Source organism: Ochotona curzoniae, unplaced genomic scaffold, assembly GCF_017591425.1.
Source record: "Ochotona curzoniae isolate NIBS_2020 unplaced genomic scaffold, NIBS_Ocur_1.0 contig_21, whole genome shotgun sequence".
In the NCBI taxonomy this organism is placed as follows: domain Eukaryota; kingdom Metazoa; phylum Chordata; class Mammalia; order Lagomorpha; family Ochotonidae; genus Ochotona; species Ochotona curzoniae.
In genome coordinates this window covers 8,805,328-8,827,513 of record NW_024465322.1, presented here as the reverse complement: position 1 = coordinate 8,827,513, position 22,186 = coordinate 8,805,328, and the positions used below count along the sequence as shown (strand labels likewise).

General features: G+C 46.5%; 1 protein-coding gene across 8 annotated transcripts in view; it reads right to left on the bottom strand.

The window, feature by feature from the left end:
• RAPGEF2 (Rap guanine nucleotide exchange factor 2) overlaps positions 1-20,022 on the bottom strand; it is a 157,310-nt gene extending 137,288 nt beyond the window's left edge. For 3 of the 8 annotated variants that reach the window (XM_040971340.1, XM_040971347.1, XM_040971344.1), the window contains exon 1: positions 19,857-19,963. In XM_040971340.1, the coding sequence (XP_040827274.1) occupies positions 19,857-19,925 (69 nt within the window). In that variant the 5' untranslated portion in view covers positions 19,926-19,963. The other 5 variants (XM_040971341.1, XM_040971343.1, XM_040971338.1 and 2 more) reach the window with 3 other exon arrangements.
• Between the last annotated feature and the right edge of the window lie 2,164 nt (positions 20,023-22,186).

Below are 22,186 nucleotides of genomic sequence, written 5' to 3'. Positions count from 1 at the left end.
AAAAAGAATCTTACAAAAGAAAGAGGAAATAAGAAGAATACATCAACAACTAAAATCACTCTTCGCCTGGGACTGGGAATTGAGCAAGTGCGAAAAAGGCGAAGAAGTTAGCATTTCCACATTGTACACATTTTTTAAGACTCAATTATTTGGTATACCTTTCTAAGCTTTCTCGCCATGAACCACCCCGAAAAATATATATTGCATTAATTTAAAAACTATAGCTTGAGTCTGATACGAATATTTTTAGAACATTGGAAACACCCTAGAAACAGAAAGTATTATCATGCACACTCACAATGAAAGTTAACTTTCAATTACCAAAAGAAAATGAGCAAGCCGCATGGACAACTATGTACTTAACCTTCCTTCTGACCCAGCATCCCTCAAAAATAGAAGAAAATAAGGAGCTTAAGAAACAGACAACAAAGAAGGGTTTGCAAGGCAAAGTTATAATTTTTTTAAAAGGAAAAAAAAAAGGCATAAACATGAAAACTGATATTTTTTAAAAATAGCTAAAAACTTCCTACACCTTTGAAACCCTTTTTTCCTGATATATCCAGGTCTTTAACCCTGGAGTAGCAATGGCTTTGGCTTCTAAAAGAGCAACAGAGACAACATGATCCACGTTCTTCTCCAAGTGAGAAGTCACCCTTCAAACCCAGAAACACACACTCCTCAGAGCCCAAGCACAGGCTTGCCTTAGCTCAGGGCTGCAGGAGGGTCCTTGAAACTTCGTATTCCAGACCTGAGCCACTCCTAGATAATTAAGACTGTCAGGTACAATCATAAAATCCTCGGAGCTAGATTTCAAACAGCAAGTACGTGTCTGTGAGACCCGGCTTATACATTAACTCCTACCGTATCTGCATAGGAGTTATTCTACTCGAATTATATTCCAACTAGTACCTCTCTGAACAATGACACTCAGATACAAGCAAGGACACTACTTCATCTCACACACAAGCACACATGCTTAGGCTGTTCCCACTCAATTCTGCAGTCCTGTTGTACCAAGGGTTCGGATCCCATCTGATTCAGCTCCCTGCTAATGTCCTGAGAAAAACAGCCCACCCATGTGGCCACCAGGCTTCCATTTAGCCCAAGCCTGGCCCTTGCAACCAAACGGAGAGTGAATCAGCAAGCACAAGGGCTTTCTCCAACTTTCAAAGGAACAAACCTTTTACTGTTACACCTTTCAATGATACGCTCTTACAACACAGAAACAATTCAAATTTTACAAAGCCGTAAGAATTCAATCACATGCTTTCATTATGGATTTTATGCAAGTTTCCGAATAAAAGTCTAATGCTTAACTTCAGCATTCAAATTTAAGTAGAAAATGGTCACAAATTTCAATAACGAAAGGAAAACTGCACCCATATCATACAAAGCTTTTGCCCTCAAGAAATATATTCCCATAAACACCTCAATTATAGACTCTGGATGTTACATATATAGAAACACTTTTCCTCTTTTAAAAGTGAAGAACTTGGTCCCAAGGTGACAACCTAGTGGCTCGCCTTACATGTGCCAGGATCCCATTTGGGCACAGGTTTGTATCCCGCAGCTCCACTTCCCATCCAGCTTCCTGCCTGTGGCCTGGGAAAGTAGTGGAGGATGGCCCAAAGCCCTGGGACTCTGAACCCGCATGGCAGACTTTGAGAAACTCCTGGCTTCAGTTCAGCTCAGCTGTAACTGTTGCGGCCATTTGGGGAGTGAACCAGTGGATAGAAGGTATTTCTCTCTGTATCTCCTTCTCTCTGTATATCTGACTTCCCAATTACAATTAAAATTATCTGAGATACAATGTTGTAGACGGGTTGCGGTGTAGACGGGTTGCATACAATAGTTCTTTGAAGTCTGAAAATGCTTTAACAAAGAAAAGCTCTTTCTTTACACAGCTCAACACCATGTTCTTCCGCTTCTGAAGTGATCCAGGGAAGTATGGCCTATTGCTTTTTTACACACCACAAGGAGAAACATTTCCATTCCCATGCTGGCATTTGCTGCTCCCAGGCTGGCAGTGGCATGCGAGGGGAGGAAACGCCACCCAAGGCAGACCTCTCCACCTCTGAGGTACTTTCCTATAATTGTGCTCACTCAATCCTCCCAACTACCCTAGCAAACAGGTTTGTCAGCACTTGTCCTCGCATTTTGCAACTGAGAAAACCAAAGCCTTGACCCCAGGGCCACCTCACTGGGCAGAACATGAGCCTTTCATCCATACTGCCCCCCCATCTTCCCCAGGAGACTGCAAAGTCACTCCCTGGAGAGTGACATCCATGCAGAAGTAAAGGGCAAGCAACTGGCCCTGTTTCTGTTTATACAGAACCTTGCAAGAGATTTTTTTTCCCCAAGATGTTCTTACTGAGGATGGCAAATGGCTCAATTTGCTAATCCTCCACCTCCAAGTCCCAGGATCTCACAGGGCCAACAGTTCATGTCCCAGCTACTCCTCCACTTCCTATCCAACTCCCTGTTGATGGCCTGGCAAAGCAGTTGAAATTGGCCCAAAGCTTCGAACCCCTACACTCGTGTGGAAGACCTGGAAGAAGCTCTTGGCTCCTTCTGGCTTCAGATCGGTTCAGCAACAGCCACTGAGGCCATCTCAGGACTGAGCCAACAGATGGAAGATCTTTCTTTCTGTCTCTCCTTCTCTCTGTAAATCTGCCTTTCCAATAAAAATCAATATATATTTTAAAATATGTACTTACATGTTTAAAAGGCAGAGTTACAGAAAGAGTGAGAGAAAGGCAGGAGTGGGAGAGAGAGAGAGAGAGAGAGAGAGAGAGAGAAAGACCTGCTAGCCACTGGTTCACTCCCCCAGACGGCCTCAGTGGGTCAAGCCTGGACAAGGAGCTTCATCTTAGCAGAGACTTAATACACAATCCTTGTGACTCTCTTAACAAAGCTTATAAAGTAAAGAGATAACAAGGCAAGAATCAACGCAAGCAGACAGACACGTACCTAACTATAATCTGAGGGACACACACAGGTCTAGGCCACAGTCACTCACACCATGCCAAGAACTCAGGCTGTTGTTTCTGGCTTGCTTCTTGTGATTTACACAAGTCATGGTGACTAGGTACAAATTTGAAACCTTATCGCCCAACCAGGCAATTCTAAGAATCAATTCTGACTTACCCTTAAAATAATTGCAAGCCTGAATGAGGCCACATGCAAAAAAAAAAAAAAAACCTAAGAGTTCAGTTTTTATATAATTCTTCCGAACTACGTTGGATTCCATCAGTGCCGCTCACGCTATGATGATGAGAATCTGACACGCTCTCTGCATGTGGAGATGTGCACGGAGCACTGAAGGATTGTAAAACACCGTGCAGGAGAAAAGGGCGATGAAATGGCTGCACATCCGAGGAACTGCACAGTTTACGTAAGTATAGAAGATACGTGTACCTGATCATTATTTAGCACCAAAGATAAATTCCTTAAAGAAATAGACAAGAGCCACATGAGGAACAAGTCAGCCTGTGGGCCAAGTGAGGAGAACTGCAGCCAGGCCTCTGACCAGCACGTGAGGGAGGGAGTTCAGTGTTCACAAAGAATTCTCAGCACAAGAAGAAATGAAATCTAGAAGGCACAATTGCGAGGCACTTAAGCTGTGAGGATAACGGCCATTAAAATAAAAAGAAGACCAATAAGGGACAATAAACGACAGTTCTCTTTGCTAAACTCCACTGTTACCACTTGGACAAAATTAATTCGACTACGAGGCAGTTCAGCCAGGAGGACTGCCGTTGTCCGTGGCTGCAAGCATAATCCTGGACAACGACCATGCGCACGAACAGGCTCTATCTGACAGTGAGAAATGAAGCGCTGGGATTTTTGCTCTAAACACCATCCCAAATAAACAGAACCACAACAGCGTTTTTCCTGTAGCTTTGATCTTACCATTCACTGAGAAAAGTAAAAATGAGAGGAAATGGAAATTAGGTCAGAGTCAGCCCAAAAACGGACAAGTGTGAGGTTCTTGCACAATTTTAATATAGTCGTTTTTAATCAGCATAAAAGACAACTGTCAACTAAAAAGAAAATTCTGAAAATTTCCGACAATTTTATGAAAGAGGTCACATGGGGATGTCAAAAAAAATTTTTTTTCTGGTTAGCCTAAATATGAGACAGAATAATTGCCATTCTATAATCAAAAGCATTTATTTCACACATATGGAAAACTATAAAAATAAGCAGTCAGAATTAAGCTATGTATTGAGCTCTTCTGCCTTTTCCCAGTGTTCCATTTGATTAGAATGGTGGCCTGCTTTACACCACAGTTTTAAAGACTGTAGGATTTTTTTCACGACTACATGATGCTATTTTGTCCCAACCAACGTGAAGGCAGGTACTACATTCCTGAAAATGCGCTACCTTCCCCCAAAACAAACAACAACACCACAATTATAAATATACAAGATGCCAAATACCATAGGTCTTACAACGTTTCAACCCTTTCCAGTAAATTAACTATTTTCAGAAATAACTGGCATGATATGTGAAAGTATAAAAAGTGACACCTTTTACAGATAAACAGCTGATGGAAAGGAAGCGAGTTTTGACACCGCATACACTTGAGGTTCTGACTGCATTTTCTATAAAGTTACACTTGGCAGCACCGACGAGACAGTGTTGCCAAATTCGGTGTCTCCCCTGAACCATGATAAAAGCTCTCAACGAAGTAATTTCACTTTTAGTCTCCAAGCTCCCACTGGAATAGTCTCTTTTCTTAACTTGTATTGATATAATTAATTGCCATAGATGTACAAATTATAATGTGAATTATTTAAAAGCCATCTTTTGCGGCTGCCAGAGAAGTAACAGCAACTGGAAACAAAGAGAATGAATGGCTTACAAACAAGTCCAAATCTGTCTGGATACAAGATCCAGAAATGTAAACAAATTAATAAAAAGCAAGCAAGTTTATCTATGACTTCAATTTCAAGGTTTAGATAATACGTCTACAATCATTTCAAGCAAGATAACACAGCACTAAAAATATTTCTGGATTGCTAAGTAAATAAAAAATCAGGAATCTTTTGAGACCCACAGAACACTGATGTATCTTGACTGTGACACACCATTATTAGTTTACTGGAAGCAGAGCCCCTGGCATACACCAGGCATGGGGGCTATCCTGTATCTGACAGACTGGAAGTATTCAGAGTGGTATGTTTATTTTAATAATAATTAAAAGCCAGATTCAGGAACAATACTGCATCTAATGGTGACGACTAATTTTGAAAAATCCTAGGCAAAAGAAAGCAGACCCAGTTTTAGGAAAGTTAGGCCAGAAAACCAAACACAGCAACCTAGACAAAAATGTGTCCTTAACAAGGGCTAGCTCCGTGGTGTAGCAGCTAAGCTTCCACTTGTGGTACCAGCAACCCACAGGGGCACCGGTTCAAATCCCAGTTGCTCCCTGCTGGTCTGCACCTAGAAAAGCCCCAGAAGACGGTCCAGATGCCCAGGCCCCTGTTCCTGGCTGCCGCTTCAGACCAGCCCAGCTCGGGCCACTGCTGTGACTTGTGGAGTGAGACAATGGATGGAAGATTCTCTCTCTCTCTGTAACTCTGCCTTTGTAATAAAAATAGTTGTAAAAAAAATTTTAAGTGATTTTTAAGCAAAAGTCTATGATTCACAAAAACCATATGCACACATCTGTATCAATATTATATCTAGAATCTAACAGGTTTGATAATCCTATTTAGGAAATAAAACATCTTTTTTTTGCACCCTCTGAGGAGGCTTGTAAACATCACCAACAGAAACTTCATTAGAGCTACTCAAAGTCCTACTCCTTGTCTGGCTATATTTAGGAAGGAAAAATAACTGGGTAGACAAGAAAGCTTTGTGTTTGCTGTGTTTAAATAACAGTGATAAAGGCCAGAGCGAGTCCCCTCCTGCTCATCCCTCTGCCTAAAGATACCCCTTCAGCAAAAGGATTAGAGGTTTGTGATTACAGAAGGCCTATTAGGTCCTTGAGCCCTGGAATTAGCTGGTAGTTCTCAAGACAGCCCAAAAGAGAAGCAAGGAAAGGAAAACTTAACACATGCAACCAACGGGAAGGAGGAGGGCGTAAGATCCACGGCCCTAAGAGCACCCCCACCCGTCCGAGAAAGTCAGTGTCTGTCTGTCTGTCTGTCTTTCTCTCTCCCTCTCTCCCTCCCTCTCTCTCCTAACTCCACTTTCATTTTCCTGACAAAGGAAGTGTCCTCCCCAACTTTAGCCTCCCCTTCCACAGATAAGGCTAACGGAAGATGTTATTCTTATCAACTATTGAACCCTTACACCATAAATGACCACCCAGAACCACAAAAAGAAAAAAGGGGGGGAAAAAACGTCCTTAGGTTCAAACAATCGTTCCTGAGACACCGGAGGGCCCACTTCCTCTTAGAATTGGTTCAGTTCAAAATGATGTCGGGACACGAGTGTGGTGCAATGCCAAGTTCACCTTGGGATGCCTGAATTCTATATCCCTGTGCCTGAGCTGGACCCTGTTGACTCTGATTGCAGCTGTCTGCTGGCTCAGGCAGTTAGGTTCCTGCCAGCCACATGGGCCACCCAGATGAAGTCCTATGCTCCTGGCCCGGCCCTGGTCGTCACAGGCCATTTAGAGAACGAAACAGCAGGTGGAAGATCTCTCTCCATCTGTGTGTGTGTTTCATAAGATGAAAAAAGGATACAGACCAGCTTCCAAACCATCTCTATGAAGCTCCCCAAATCAAGAGAACCCATGCAATGGATGGTGTGCCTCAAGCATGGCCAAAGCTGAGCTAGCCCAGCAAGCTTTCCCATTCATCCCAGCCGCTGCTGAAGTGGCCAGCTGCAAGCACTGCCCAGACTCTAACAGCCTCACAGGAAGCCTGGCTGCACCCCAGGCCTGCAAGGCAATCAGAAGGCAGCAAAGCGAGGCTCTAGAACCAGGTCTCCCACGCAGGTGGCAGGAATCCAATGACTTCCAGGGTCTTCATTAGCAGGCTCAGCTTAGTTGTAACTTTAGCTAGTGGCTAAAGTCCTCACCTTGCATGCACCAGGATCCCATATGGGTGCCAGTTCTAATCCCAGCAGCCCCGCTTCCCATCCAGCTCCCTGCTTGGGAAAACAGTCAAGGACGGCACAAAGCCTTGGGACCCTGCACCAGCGTGGGAGACCTGGAAGAGACTCCAGGCTCCTGACTTTGGATCAACACAGCTCCAGCCATAGCAGCCGCTTGGGGAGTGAATCAGCTCAGCTCTGGCCATTGCGGCCATTTGGGGAATGAACTAGAGGATGGAAGATCTTTCTGTCTTCTCGTTCTTTCTGTATATCTGCCTTTCAAATTAAAATAAATAAATCTTTTTTTTAAAGTGATGATTCAGCTTTTGAATAATGAAAAAATGCAATGTGAAAAACAGTACCATCTACAGAACTATTAATACACAAATGGAACCAACAAAATAAAATGTTGGTATAGAATCTGAAACAAAAAGAAATTTAGAAATATCCCAAGCTTGTTATAAAATAGGTTTTTAATCTTGATATCAACTTATGAGATGCTTAGAGCCAACTTACCATAGGAATCACCAAATTTAAAAGTTACAATGTTTACAAGCAATATGTACAGCCACTAATATTTTTACCCCCGTTTTTAAAGACCCTGACAGCCCAAAAGTCACACACCTAATAAGTCAATCAGAATTGGATGAGCTCCACAACTGCAAAACTGAAGCTACAATAATGCAGCTTTCAATTCATCAGCCTCTCAAAGTCTCCTGAGAAAAGCATTGCAAGAAATTACTACGTCATCTATTGCCTATGCACAGCAAATTGGACAAATATTATCAGCTCATGGCACCCAATAATCTGAATCTCTTCCCTGCCTTTCTAGAGAAAGCAAAGCTTAAAAGCCAAGTACATTTTTTCACGTTTCTAAATATTTGCATGCACATGAGATCACCTGGGGAAGGAACCGTCTTTTCAGAAAAGTCCTTTATGTTCACACACATTTTGCTCACACACCCTGCAGGTGATCCTACAAGAGTTTTAGTGCACCTGTGTTGTGATTTGACCCATCACAAGAAGTCACATGTAGATATCTCCATTTCTGGACAAACAGCAAAGATCATAAAAGGTTCATATTTTGGAGTTGAAATCGTGGCACAGGTGAGACTACCAGCTGTGACACTGGCATCCATATGGTTACAAATCCTTCACACTTAATCAAGCTCTCTGCTAAGGCACCTGGAAAAGCAGAGAAAGATGGACCAGGTCTTTGAGCCACTGAGAGAGGCTCCTGGCTCCTGGCACCAGTCTGGCCCAGCCTCAGCCGCTGCTGCCACTGGAGAGTGAACCAGTGGATGGAAAATCGTTCTCTCTGTGAGACATTCTGATTTTAGAGTACTTCTGCCTCTGGATCTCCAGTCCAGGGATGTTCAACCTGTACTCCAATTTGCAGCTAAGAGTAATGAACCTGTGACGCAGCTCTGGAAAGTTTTCCATCACCCAGACCAGGATTTGTTTTTACCACACTACTCTGCTGCTATCAAAGATCACTAGAAACTTCAAAACCCTTTCCTCCTCCTCCTCAGTATCATCTTGTGACCTCAAAGACTATAAAAAATTCTCAGGTTAGAAGCTAGAAGTCCAGGTCAGCTTCCTTAATACATCCTGGAGCAAACGCACCTGCCCAACCCTGTACCACCTATCGTTGCACATTTGCAGTGAGAAAAATGAGTTAAGACTTAACCCTCTGTGCACAAGGTTTCAGTAACCTGGAGACTTCAGTGTTGATACAACCTACACAATCTACACTGCAAACCAAGTCTGTCAAATTGTGAGTAAGAAACACTGAAACACTAACGAAGAAAAGTTATCCATAACAAGAAGAAGTAACAAGTACTGGAAAACACTAACAGGAGCAAATACACACCAGATCTCCATAGCAGAGACGGCACTAAGAATTCTATGAAGTTAATACAATGCCACATCTAGCCAGGGTAAAATGCTCAGCCCTTGACAAAGAGACAATAATGTGACAAAATATAGCTACATGAATTTGTTCTGAGATTTAAAACCTTCTTATGTTTAAGATAGTGAAATGCCATTTTTTAAAAGATTGTATTTATTTATTTTTATTTGAAAGGCAGATTTCCAGAGGGAAGGAAACTCAGAGATCCGCCAACCACTGATTCACCTCCCAAATGGCTACACTAGCCAGAGCTGAGCTGAAGCTGGCAGCCATAGCCAGGACCATCTTCAGCTCTACCACGTGGCTGCCTCGGGAGCCTGGGGAGCCTCAGAACCTGAGCCATCTCCCCCTGCCTTCCCAGTCCACAGCAGGGAGCTGGACTGCAAGTGGAGCAGCCAGGATCAGAACCAGCACCCGGCAGTGGGGGACGCCGGCAGTGGCAGGAGGATTTAGCTCTGAACTAATGACTGGTTCACTGCCCAGATGACCACATGAGCCTGGGCAGGGACTGAAGCTGGGAACTCAATTCACACTTTCCACCTGGGTGGCAGGACCCACCCACTTGACCTGCATGAGCCCAAAGCTGGAATCAGGAACAAAGCCAAGACTCACAGACAGACAATTCAAGGTGGGATTCTGACATCCAACTCGTGTCTCTACCTGACAGGCCAAACAGCCACTGCAAGACATCCTTTCCTATCGAGAACAATGCCTATTAAGTTTGTGTTTACTTTAACATGTTTACTTGGCAAACCAACTCGGGGCCTCATTGTGTTCCCAGTCTATGAAATTCAAAAGCCCAAAGCCCACTAAGGTTACACACCCTGATCAAGGCGACACAGCTTTGTTGGACACCAAAGTCCAGGTTCAAGACTGCTAAGTTAAATGCAGGAAATACACTAAATAAGACAACTATCGAATATAATTAAAATAAGAACTAGGAAAACAACCATCCCAGATATGTGCAGAAGAGCAAGGACTTTTAAAGTGAAATGACTTTACTGACTCTGTTTCTTCCTACAGAGCTGGCTGAACTGTAGGATGCAGATTTAAACCACACCAGGGAAAATGGATTCAAGATAGGAATTCACACCCATGTCCATTTAAATCTCAGATGACAACTAGGTTTGAAGTTCTGCTTGGGAACAAAGAACTTCTGGTTCTCTAAGCACATCATCTATGCCTAAAAGCTTGTGGTATCCCAGATCCAAGAAACAGGCATGCAGAAAATGCCTGCCCCTAAAGCCTGCTCTTCAATTTCTTCCAGCTCCGTAAAAATGGAGAAGAGGGCAGGAATCCCACATGATGGAAAACTAGACACAAACTGAAATGCTGTGAAATTCCTCTTTACCTCGAGTCTTGGCATTTTAGGACACTGTATTTCAATATTTTGGACCCATATGAGTTTTTGAAAACTCATTTCTAATTGTTTGGAAATGTAAACATTATATCAAGCAGTCTCGATACAATAATTCAAAGATGTAACTTAGATGAATAGTCACATACTTCTCACAGCTTGACCAAGCCTTCTCTAATACACCAATGAATTGAAGAGAAAACAGAGTTTGCCAGAGCAAGACTGCATGATGTAGCTTAGAGGGGAACAAAACCACATTTTCCTTTGCAAAATTCTAAGTTATATAAATTATAACTGGATGGACATTACATCACTTCAGAGTCTATGTCTAAATGTTTATAACATTTTTATTCTCAAAGAGTTTAGTAATTGGAAAAGCTAATCAATTCTTTCCTCTTTCATTTGCACGCTCAAATGAAAACTAATACTTGAAACATCTAACAGTGGTGAAGAATTAAGCTGCCACCTACAATGTCAGTATCCCTTATCAGAGTACAGATTCAAGTCTGGGCTAATACGCTTCTGGGCCAGCCCTCTACTAACGTGCCAGGGAGGATGGCCCAACTTATTGGACCTCTGCCACCTATGTGAGGGACCCAGATGGAGCTCCGAAGTCACGGTTCTGGCCTCATCTAGCCCCAGCTACTACAGGATTTGGTGAGTAACCCAGTAGAAAAAAAAGCTCTCTCTCTCCTCCATCTCTCAATGTCATTCTGCCATTCAAACCAATAGATCTTTTAAAGATGCTTGTGGGAGGGAAGGAGGAAGCGAGGGAGGGAGGGAGGGAGCAGAGAGGGGAAGGAAGAGAGGAGAGGAATGAATGAAAGTAGGTAACCAATCCATGGTGGAGGAGTCGGGGACTGTCAGTTTAAGGTGCACAACGGCTTTGTAAACTAAATACAAAGGCACACAATTACATACACGAGGGGAAGGCAGATCATAGAGATTCTTGTCCTGATTTCGACTTTTAAAGTTCACTTAATTTTCTTTTTGGATCTTAACAAAGTCCACAAAAAGTCCAAATGAAAGTACTGAATGCAATTAGCTTATACGTTAACATTCACAGCTGTATCAGTGTTTCTAACAAGACTTTTTAATCACACCCTGGACACTCCCCTTCCTCCCTTCCACCTCCTCACTTACCAAAACTAACAATTTAAACAATTTTTAAGTTCACAGGAAAGTGAAAAGAACGAGGGGGCATCTACAACTTAAATTTCACTGACTTCCTTAAGCTACTACCGCATCTTTTTTATTTTAGGTAATGTACAGAGAATATACTTCCTTCCTTATGCTAAATAATCTAATTATGTAAAGTGAAGGTAACAAAATATTCAAAACTGGAAAAATACAGTCTCTCTTGTAACCATGTACAAAATATTGGGCAGGGATAAAATGAATCAGCAGATAAGAATTACAACTAAAGGACACTGGGGTTCTTCGTTAAGGTTAAATTATTCATCAGGAAACACATCATTTTTAATAAATAATTTGATAGCCACTTTTCAGGCTCAAACTCCAAAAGCTATGGTCCTTTTAAACTTTTTTGAATTGAACTGAAATAATTTTAGCCTAAAAGAAGTTGTAAAATAATTCAGGAACCCTAACCGTGTCTTCATCCAGTGTCTCATAATTAAACATCTATAGTAACTATGGTAAAACGTACCTACATCTTGCCTTTCGTTCTAACAATGTTTCTCTGTATTCAGTTTTACTTGTTTCTATATGTTTTTGTTTGTTTGTTTTTTAAATCTGTAAGGCAGAAAGAGCTAACTCATCCGATTCAACAGCCACACATTCGCACACTCACGCACTCTCTCCCACCCTCAATGTCTGCAGCTCAGCACGGGGCCAGCTCAAAGCCAGGAGCCCAGGGCTCAGCCTCCCTCCGTGGGGACACGGAGTCTCCAGGACGCCCAGCGACAGGACAGACTGTGAACCATGGCATTCCAATGGAATGCCAACAAACATCATGTACCACACCAAACATCCACCACTAACTCCAGAATCCCTCGTGTGTGTTGGATTATGGCACCGCCCTGGTTTCTTCGAATCGGCCTCAGTTCCACAGCAATTCCTTCTTCCAAGCCCTCCACACTTTGGGGAGTACCTGCCAGTCATTCTGTAGGATCCCCTGGTCTGTCTGTCTGTTGCCTCCATAGCTTTTTATCTTTCTTTTAAAAATAAGAATGCCACAGATGTCTTCTTCCCACTGCCTTTCGGAAGACACATGGTGTTGGCATCTTATTTCTGATGACTCTGGCTTTGATCAGCTGGTTAACTCCATGTCAACCAATTTTCTTCACTCTAACCGTATTGACTCTTCCCTTTCAATTAAGTTTGTGAGAGACACTTTGATGCTATGCAAATTCCCGGTGATGTTACCTAAGGGTATTTCTCATCGCACTTTCGCCCACTAATTCTAGCATCCTTTGATAATGCTGACCTTCAACAAATCCTACAGAGCTGCTTGCTTCCAGTGACTTATATTTCTACCACTCCACATTTTCTAAAGCATAACGTAACAAGGAGTAGTGTCTCCTTAATTGGTCACTTCATGTGAGCTCATGGATAGTTCCTTCCTTAGAGGCTATAAACTAGTATTGTCATTTTGTGACTCCATTTGAACCAAATTTGATCACTGGCAATGCTTCGTGTAGATGGTGGTCTCCCCTTATGCTAGTTTCAGCTACCTGGTGAATTATGATCTGAAAACATTTCAAAAAAAATTACAAAAATAATTGTCAAACCCGGCACAGTAGCCTAGCGGCTAAAGTACTTGCCTTGCACATGCTGGTCCATATGGGTACCAGTTCATGTCCCAATTGCTCCACTTCTCATCCGGCTCCCTGCTTGTGGTCTGGGAAAGCAGTAGAGGACAGCCCAAACTCTTGGGACTCTGTACCCACATGGGAGACCCGGAAGAAACTCTTGGCTCCTGAATTCGGATCTGCTCAGCTCTGGCCACTGCAGACACTGGAGAAGTGAACCAGTGGATGAAAGATCCTTCTCTCTGTCTCTCCTCCTCTCTGTATAACTGACTTTCCAATAAAAATAAATAAGTCTTTAAAAATAATAACTGTTACATTTTCCACTGCACGCTGTTCTGTATAGTGTGATGGAATTTGCTACAATGCCATGCAGTATATCCAGGGTCTCCACGCTGTATATGCTACCTGCCCATTAATCACTTAGTGGCCTGCCCATTAGTCACTTACCTGCCCATTAGTCACCAGTAACCTGCCCATTAGTCACTTAGGAGCCACAAGCAGAGAGCTGGATCAGAAATGGAGCAGCCAGGACCCAAACCGGCATCCATATGGGATCCTGACAGAGGATCAGCCTGTTGAGTTACACTGCTAGCCCCTACACTGCCTTTCGATTTGTTTAAAATACACACCACTTCGTTTGCAGAAAAGAAAGCATCTCTGAATGCAAGACCATGACAGCTAAAGCTAGCTTAAGCTAGCTTCTCTACTTCTACAATCAAAACACAAAATTTTTATGGAACCACATCTATCAACAAACCCCAAATGTGTTAATGCTCCCAATTCTTTCTCATCCAAAATCATATTTTGATCTTTAATCACTTTATCAACTTGCGCCATTACCACCCATCCCAGATTTTGCTGGTGTTTTAGAAAGGTTCTGCAATAACACAATTAGAGAGATGGAAGAGAAATCAGAGGTCGCCCTGCATGAGCTGAAAGAATGATTGTGTTTGCCACAGCGCCTACCATTGGGTGTATTATCGGCTGAGTTCTATCACGTTCCTCCAAAATGACCAGCTCTGACTACTAGTTGTTTAGGATCTTTCCTTACTGACTTCGTCGTCACCAGGAACAAATGTCTGGGCTAGAAGAGAAGGATTTAGAGGCACAAAGCATGGTGAGAGAGGGTCTTCCAAGCAAACTCTCAACAGGAACAAAATGTCAATTTCTACTTCGTTGCAATTTAGCTCATTTTAGAAAATTTCTAAGGCTCCACAAACTACGATTTTCCATTTACAGAAGGCAAACACTGAAAAATGAAAAGAGAAGAGGAATTTCAGTGACAAAATCCAAGCCACTGATTCCTCAGAAACAGTTCTTGGGCATAACGGATCCACGGGGCTGCACCCAAGCGGCAAAGTCCACTCAACTTTAAAAAACAAGTGCTTGTGTATCTGTTTAATAGAGTGCAAGCACTCGCAGGACTGACGCTCTCCCTCTGTATAAATCACCAGCACCCCAAAATCAAAGAGCAGAAAATACCTAAACACAGGGAAAAAACACACACACACACATTTCACACAGCTCAGTAGGTGGTGTTTAATCAGCATGTGAAGTCAGAGCTGATTTTTCCTGAAAAAAAAAAAAAAACAACAAACTAAAAATTCTAACAAAGGAATGTGACGGCAAGCTTATTAAAGCCGACACTGTAACTACAAAACATGTTTCCTGACTACAGATGCTCCTGCTGTGAAAGGCCTCCAAAGGAGCGATTACATGTGTTATACGCTGCTTCTCCCCCTAATAACACCAACATTAATCAATCTATACAAATACCCACACACACACACAAAAGTTAGTGTGGAAGAATAAGGAACTATTCTTGGACTCAATCATGACAAGTCAGTTGTGAGTTTTCAGCTCAATAAATTTATTCATGCCTGCTTAAGCTCAAAAGTTCTTGGGGGCTGCCACGATGGCTCAATTGGCTAATCCTCCACTTGCAAGCACCGGCATCCAAAATGGGTACCGGTTCACGTTCCAGCTGCTCCACTTTCCATCCACATCCCTGCGGACAGCCTGGTAAAGCAGAAGAGAACAGACAGAATGACAGATAATTCCCATTTGTTAGTTCACGTTCCACCCAGCCAGGAGCTGGGAACTCAATCTGGTTTCCGCAGTGTGAGGCAGGATCCAACTGCCTAAGGCATGACCTGCTGCGGCCTGGCACGCACGTTACCAGGCAGCGGGCATCCGCACAGAAGCAGGACTCAAACCCAGTACTCCATTGTGGAACGCAGGTGCTAACCAGCTTTGTAACCTCTAGACCAAACCACAGTCCCGGGAAGCCAGTCTGGGATGGAGCTCCTGGTCCCTGCCCAAGCGCCTACGATGCCAGTGGAACCGCCAGGCAGCCCCTACTTGCTCCATGACCTCCTAGCACACGGAACTGTCTTCCAACAGCGATGCATGCTGCTCACAGGATGACAAGTCAATCTGAACTGTCCTCCTGTCACACAGCGACATGGCACTAAGTGCATCACAGTCCACTCACAGGGGACGGAAGCTGGCGACTTCAAAAACACCATCTCATGCCGTCTTTGCATGCACCATGCTGAACAGGCAAGCCAGTAACCAGGAACTGACCTCCCTGACAGCGTATCCTCCCTTCTTCAACAAACCATAATTAAATGATGCTGAAAGGAGGTTTTTTCTTATCACTTTTATGTTATGTCCTTTCTGAGTTGGTGGGATGGCCAAAAAGTTTTCAAAGTTTCTTCTGTTTTGTTTTGTTTTCAAATTATCTTGTGAAATCCCGGAGTTTGGGAATGCTAGGATAAGCCTTTACCGGACACACAGCATTGCAGCTGGATTCATTCTGAACCTCGACCAAGATATGCAAAGCTAATTCTAGAACCGTTAATTACTATTTCTTTAAAAAAGTTTATTATAAGACACCTAAGCCTCTACCAATACTAGAAAAGAATGTTAATATTTTTATCATAAATTTAAGCCCTCAACGTGTTCAAAGTCACAATATATTAATACAGTTTGAAACCAATATTCCAGTTACATATATTGTTTAACCAAAAAAATTAAAAAAAAAAAAACAAAAAGCCTTACAGCCATTAAGAAATCCAAACACTTATGGCCAGTCCTCTCGTTGTGAGACATGCCCTTCAAGATGCACACACAGTCTGGCTGTGTTTTATGAACAAAAACTACTTCCGAAATAATTACTGAGAATCCAAAAATGAGCTAGAATACAAGCACGGTATGAGCTGTCAAATGAGGAGCTGGCTCAGGAACGGTAGTAAAGGAAAGTCAAATGGAAAATAGAACTGTAATAGTCCCAGTTTTTCAATCAGATTTGAAGCTTAACGGTTTGTCAGAAATACTCTTATGTGCAGATTGTCAAAATCTAAAACTCCCAAGGCTGGAAGTTGTTTTTTTATTTTTTCAGTGCTTTCATTGTGACTCAAGATGGATTCTACTGAGTGACGGCAATGAGCCGTACTCTTTGCTACGGGTTTACTTGACAAATTCATACGTCACCAACTAAAATAAGAGGTGTCATCCCACCGTCCCAAAATTTCAAAAGGACCCAGTGCAGTAGCCTAGTGGCCAAAGTCCTCGCCTTGTAATACACGCTGATCCCATATGGGCACCGGTTCTAATCCCAGCAGCCCCGCTTCCCATCCAACTCCCTACTTATGGCCTGGGAAAGAAGTCGAGGACAGCCTAAGCCCTTGGGACCCTGTACCCGCATGGAAGACCTGGAAGAGGCTCCTAGCTCCTGGCTTTGGATTGGCTCAGCTCCGGCCATTGTGGCCGCTTGGGGAGTGACTCAACAGACAGAAGATCTTCCTCTCTGTCTCTCCTCCTCTCTGTATATCTGCCTTTCCAATAAAAATAAAATAATCATTAACTAGAAAGAGACAAGAGCACATGTTAATGAGGGGTCTTCAAAAAGTCATGAAAAACTATGCATGGATTTCAAAAAGTTTTACACCAAAACAGACATCTTTAATTTCATTTTTCCACAAACTTATTTTCAGTACCTTCATATACACATCATTTTAAGAAACAGGTTTTCAACCCCCCTAAAAACACATTAAGTTAGGTTTTGCGGTTGAAGACACAATTTTGCGTACTCCACTTGGAAAAGTAAAAACATTATAAACACTCTACAGAAGCAATATAAAAGAGCCTGAACTCAACAAGTTTCAGGTTAAAAAAAAAAAGTCATTTTATTGTATGAAGCCTTAGGGGGGAAAAAGCTGGGTTTCCCTCTTACACATGGACACAAGAAGCTTACACTGTATTGGAGCCTGGGTCTCTCTCCACCCCAGACTATCCTGCAGCCAACTTCCTGGGTTACGTAAGTGACATCACAAGCGCTTCTACACAGCTGATGACCTAAATACAACACTGTGTCTACAAAACAGTTCAACACACTGTCCTGCCGAGGCTAGAATGTTTAAAAACGTGAACTTGACAACATTTTCCAGTATCTTCTCTTGAAGCGCTTACCTTCGGCCTCTATCGAGACTCACTCCATAAAGGGAGCCCTTCATCCAGCCTAGCAAATGTTTTTTTAACTCCTGTCCTTCTGTTCATAAGATCAAGCCCATGTTAAGGCAGTGTTCTTGCAACAATCCTGAGGGAAGAGAACAGCCGAGAAAGACCGGGTCTGCCTGAAGGAAGCCTCCACGCACAAAGCACCTTCCAGGGAAGTTTTTCTTTTTTTTTTTTTTAACAAAGTCTCAAACTTCCACAAACATTCCTTCTTTCTGACCAGTCAGGTAAAGATAGCAAATGGCCACATTTCAAACTACTTTCCCCTTACAACAATAAATACATGGGGAGTGTGCGTCACCAACATCCAAACTTCAAAGTGAATAGGGCTGACACCGAAGAATGCTCAAAATGCTCGCGAGGTTAGCTCTGTTTACCTTCCCAATGGAGGTCAGGGCTGGGCAGAGGCTGGTGTACTCGGGGTGCACCGAGCCAGCAGCACCCGTGGGGACGCCTTCTTAGTAACTGGCCCACCTGGCTAGAGCTGAGGCCAAGCTCTGTGCCGGGTCAGTGTTTAATGCTAGGCTCCACGACTGGCAGAGAGCAGGCGAGTTTCACAGCTCATTTATTTGGCACAATGCTCAGGTTGTCATTGGCAACGCTTTGTCTCTCCCAGTCTTGTTTGGTGATCCACTCCAGCCCATAGTAAGTTTCAGCTATTGTCATTCTTTACCTGATCAACCAAAAGCACCCTCCCCTCGTGGCCACACGGGGCCTGGGGAGGGCTTACTGCACCTGCCCTGCAGGGTTCCAGCATTCTCAGCCCGCGTGAGCACACATGGCACTCCCCCACAGTATGTGCTGGAAAGGAATGGAAACACCTCAGTGCCGCCTGCCTTGCCTTTGCACCAGGACTGGGCATATGCACCTTCAGGTGCAGTAGACAGTAACGCAGCTCACAAGTGCCAACCAAAGAAGCCAGGAGGGCACCTGACACTCAGGCACCACTGAAGATGCACAGAGCTCAAAGCAAGACAGCCCTGGCTCACGGCAACACGCAAAACGGACTTTCACAATAGCAATTTTCTGGAGCCACTGACATATTTAATAATTAACAAAAAAAAAAAAAAAAACGCAACCCTTTTCCCCAAAGGTTTGGTGAATAGGTGCAATCTATGCAGACGACAAAGCTCCATCAGAATGAAAAAAATAATAATCAGAAACGACGCCAGGTGCCATTCTTGGGGCTTGTCCAAAGGCAGCCAGTGAAGACTCTTGTTGATTCTGCTCTCCCCACATTAAATAAAAATAACAGTCAACGCCAGAGGAAGGGGTCTGAACAGCAGGCCAGGCAACCCTCCTGAGCATGAGATCCTAAAGGCGCTCCAGTCCTGGGCTCCAGGAGGGCCTCACCTGCCTCGGGGGAGCCGAAAGCAGCACTCCCCAAAGCCAGAACACACCTCGTACTGCGCTCAGCTACTAAACGCATAGAGAAGCAATTTTAAACACAGTCCAACCAAATCTAACCCCACCAGCAATTCTCCTGTTTAAAATAGGAAAAACGCAAGCCTGGGGGTAAACAAAGGTATAAACGTTAACAAACTTACCTAATTTTGACAATGTTGTGCAACTCCGCAAGAACCCTCAGCGAGTGTCCTTTCCAGGGGGGAGGGTGTTTGCAATAGGCCTGCTCTGCAACTTCAGCTAAAAACACTAGCCTCGCTATGCAACTTTTTTTCCCCCTTCTTTAAGTCAACAGAAAGCAGCACCCCTCTCTAAAAACACAGACACTCAGCTTTTACTGTAGGAGGCCAACACGGATGCATCTCGCGCGCGGAACCATACACGTCCCCTATGCCTTTGCAAATACCTTCACCTCCAAAGGGCGAGGGGCCTCGGGCAAGGGTAGGGACGCAGCCTGCGCTCACCGTGGCAACGACTGGCCCAGGGAGGCTAGAGACCCCAGTCGCTGATACTACAGAGTGCCGCAGGGCAGAGAGAAAGCTAAAGAAGCACACACACACAGCCCACCCCACCCCACCCCACCCCCTGGGCTAGGCAAACCCAGAGAGAAGGTCAGGCTCCGAGACCAAAATCAAAGGCACGAGAAGATAACCCAGGATGGCTGGGGGAAGAGAGTCGGAGATGGCATGTGGCTGGAAGTTGTCCAGAAGGGGCAAGTGGGGTGCTATAGGGGGCGAACGGCGCCAGGAAGCGGGTAGCAACTGGGAGTCTGGGGGAGGGCGCAGCCTGCGAGGCACAAACGTGGCCCAGCGCGGGGCCGCCGGCGGTAGCGAGCGGGGCTCACCTGCGGGGTCCTCTCGGCGGGGTTCTTCATCACGGCTTGGCGGAAGCTGTTATCCACGTAGGACGCCATCTCCCCCCGCCGCCCGGGCCGGGGCCGCCGCTCCGCACCCTCGCCGGCCTCCTCCCGGCCCAGCACTGCCGCCGCCTCCGCCCTGCGCCTTCCGCCCCGGGGCCGGTCGGCCGAGCCGCGGCGGCGCGGGGCCCTGGCTGTGGGGACGGCCCGGCCGGGCCCTGCGCCCCGGAGCGCCGGACGCGGCTGCGCTCAGTCCCGAGACCCGCGGCCCGCAGCCCGCGGCGCGCGCGCCCACCGCCGACTCCTCTTCCTCCTCGTCGTCCTCGTCGCCGCTGGGCCCCGCGAGGCTTCCAGGCGCGCCCGGCTCCCTGCGGGCCGGGGCTCGACACGCCTCCCCCGGCTCCCTGCTGCGGGGGACGGCGGCGGCTCGTCCTGGCCCGGCGGGGCCCGAGGTATTTTTAGGGAGGTCCGGGCGGCGGGGGGAGGGTGGGGAAGGGCCGCGGCAGGCGGAGCTTCTTCTGCCCCCTCCTCTCGGGGGCTCGCGCCGCCGCCCAGGGGTCCCCGGAAAGCGCCGGGGCGCCGGGTGACCGCCGGCGAGGCCGGGGTGGGTCCAGTTCAGGTCCGGGCGCCGCGAAGCCCGCGCGCCGCCGCCGCTCTCCGTCTAGTGCACTCGGCCGCGCCTCCCGACTGCTGCTGCATCCCCTCCGGCCGCCCCGCCGCCGCCGCGGGCTGGGTCTCCGCCGCCGCCGCTCGACCCCATGGGCGCGCGCGGAGCCGAGCCGCCCGTGCGCCCGGCGCGGCCGAGGCAGCCGGCCTGCAGCCCTCGGGCCCGGGCGCCGCGGGCAACTTTGTTCCTTGGTCTGCGCGGGCCGGGGCAGGGGCGGCAGACGGGCCGCGGGCTGCCCAGGTCGGGGGCTCCCGGCGGCGGGCGTCCGAGGGCCGAGGCGCGGCGCGCGGCACCCCCGGCGGAGACTGTGTTTGGGAAGCGGCGACTTCCCTCCTCTTCCTCCGCCTCTTCCTCCGGCGCCTTCCCGGGCCGCCAGTGCCGCTCCTCAGGGAGGAAGCGGCCTCCGGGGCTTGTTGCTTTGTGCTGCAACCATGGTGAGGAGTGAGTGACAAGGCCGGGGCGAGTCGGCGGCCGCCGCATCATCGCGGGGCGGAGCGGCCCGGGCGCTCCGGGTCCCGCCTCCCCGCGCTCCTCATGCCGCCCGCCGGCCGCGCCCTCGCTCGGGGAGCCGCACCTTGGGCCGCAGCCGCCAGGTAAGCAGGGCGCACGGGCGATCGCGGGCCTCGCGGAGACCCTGGGCCGACCGAGCTGGCCTGGGCCCCCTGCACCGCCAAAGCCCTGTAGGGGCGCCCCGGTCAAGAGCTGCTGGCCGGGCGAGGGCAGGCGCGCGGCTCGAGGCACCCGCGTGGAGTCACAGCTCCCAGACTTGGCCCTGGCGCCAGGCGCTGGCCCCCGGGACTGGAAGTTGATCAGAAGCAGAAGGCCCCAGCTTGGGCAGTGCCAGGCATTCTTTGACCCCCGGAGTCTGGCTCCGCGTCGCGTCGCGTCCGTGTGGCCAAATCCTCTTAGGGCCGATTGGCTTAATTGTGACTTACTGCACAGGGACCGCGGTGCCGCCTTGCCTAGCGTCCTCCGTCTGGCACCTCGCAGGTACTTGAGTGATCTCAGAAGTAGGCCATTGGAAACGTGCCGCGGTCAACATGGCAGACCCAGTGGCAGCCCCTATCCACAGCCAGACTTGGAGGTGAATTGTTTTTGGAGAGGAGCGTGGAAAGTTCTATGGTTATCACTAGAAATAAGTATTGGTACATCTGGCTTTTCTCTGGGGTCCTGTGGGACCCCAAATACAATAGGCCTTTAAGATGTTAGCCGATCCTTCATCCTCCCCGTGCCGGATGTCCAGGTGCACAAGACAGGCTAGCCCAAATGTAAGTAGCGCCCTAGCCAAAACATTGGGGAAATCGCATCACAGCTCCGGCCCCATGGTTTAACTGTGGATTCCTCCACCTAGACACAAATTCATTCACTCAGAGGCTAAGAGACTGTTGGCACTTTGCTATGTGAGCTACTAAATCAATCTTTTTTTTTTTTTTCAAAAATACGTTTTGTGAATTTCTAGTTTAAATGTTGAAACAGATTATCAGCTAACGATGGCAGGTCCTTAAGTACACAGAGTGTCTCTCAGCAGACCGTGGCTTCTTAGAGAAGCGAACATCCCTGCAACCCGGGGAAACTCAGAGCTGCAGATTGTATCCATAAACCCTTCTGTGTTACCCTTGCTGAAGTGACTTCCTTCCTGAGTCTGTCCCAC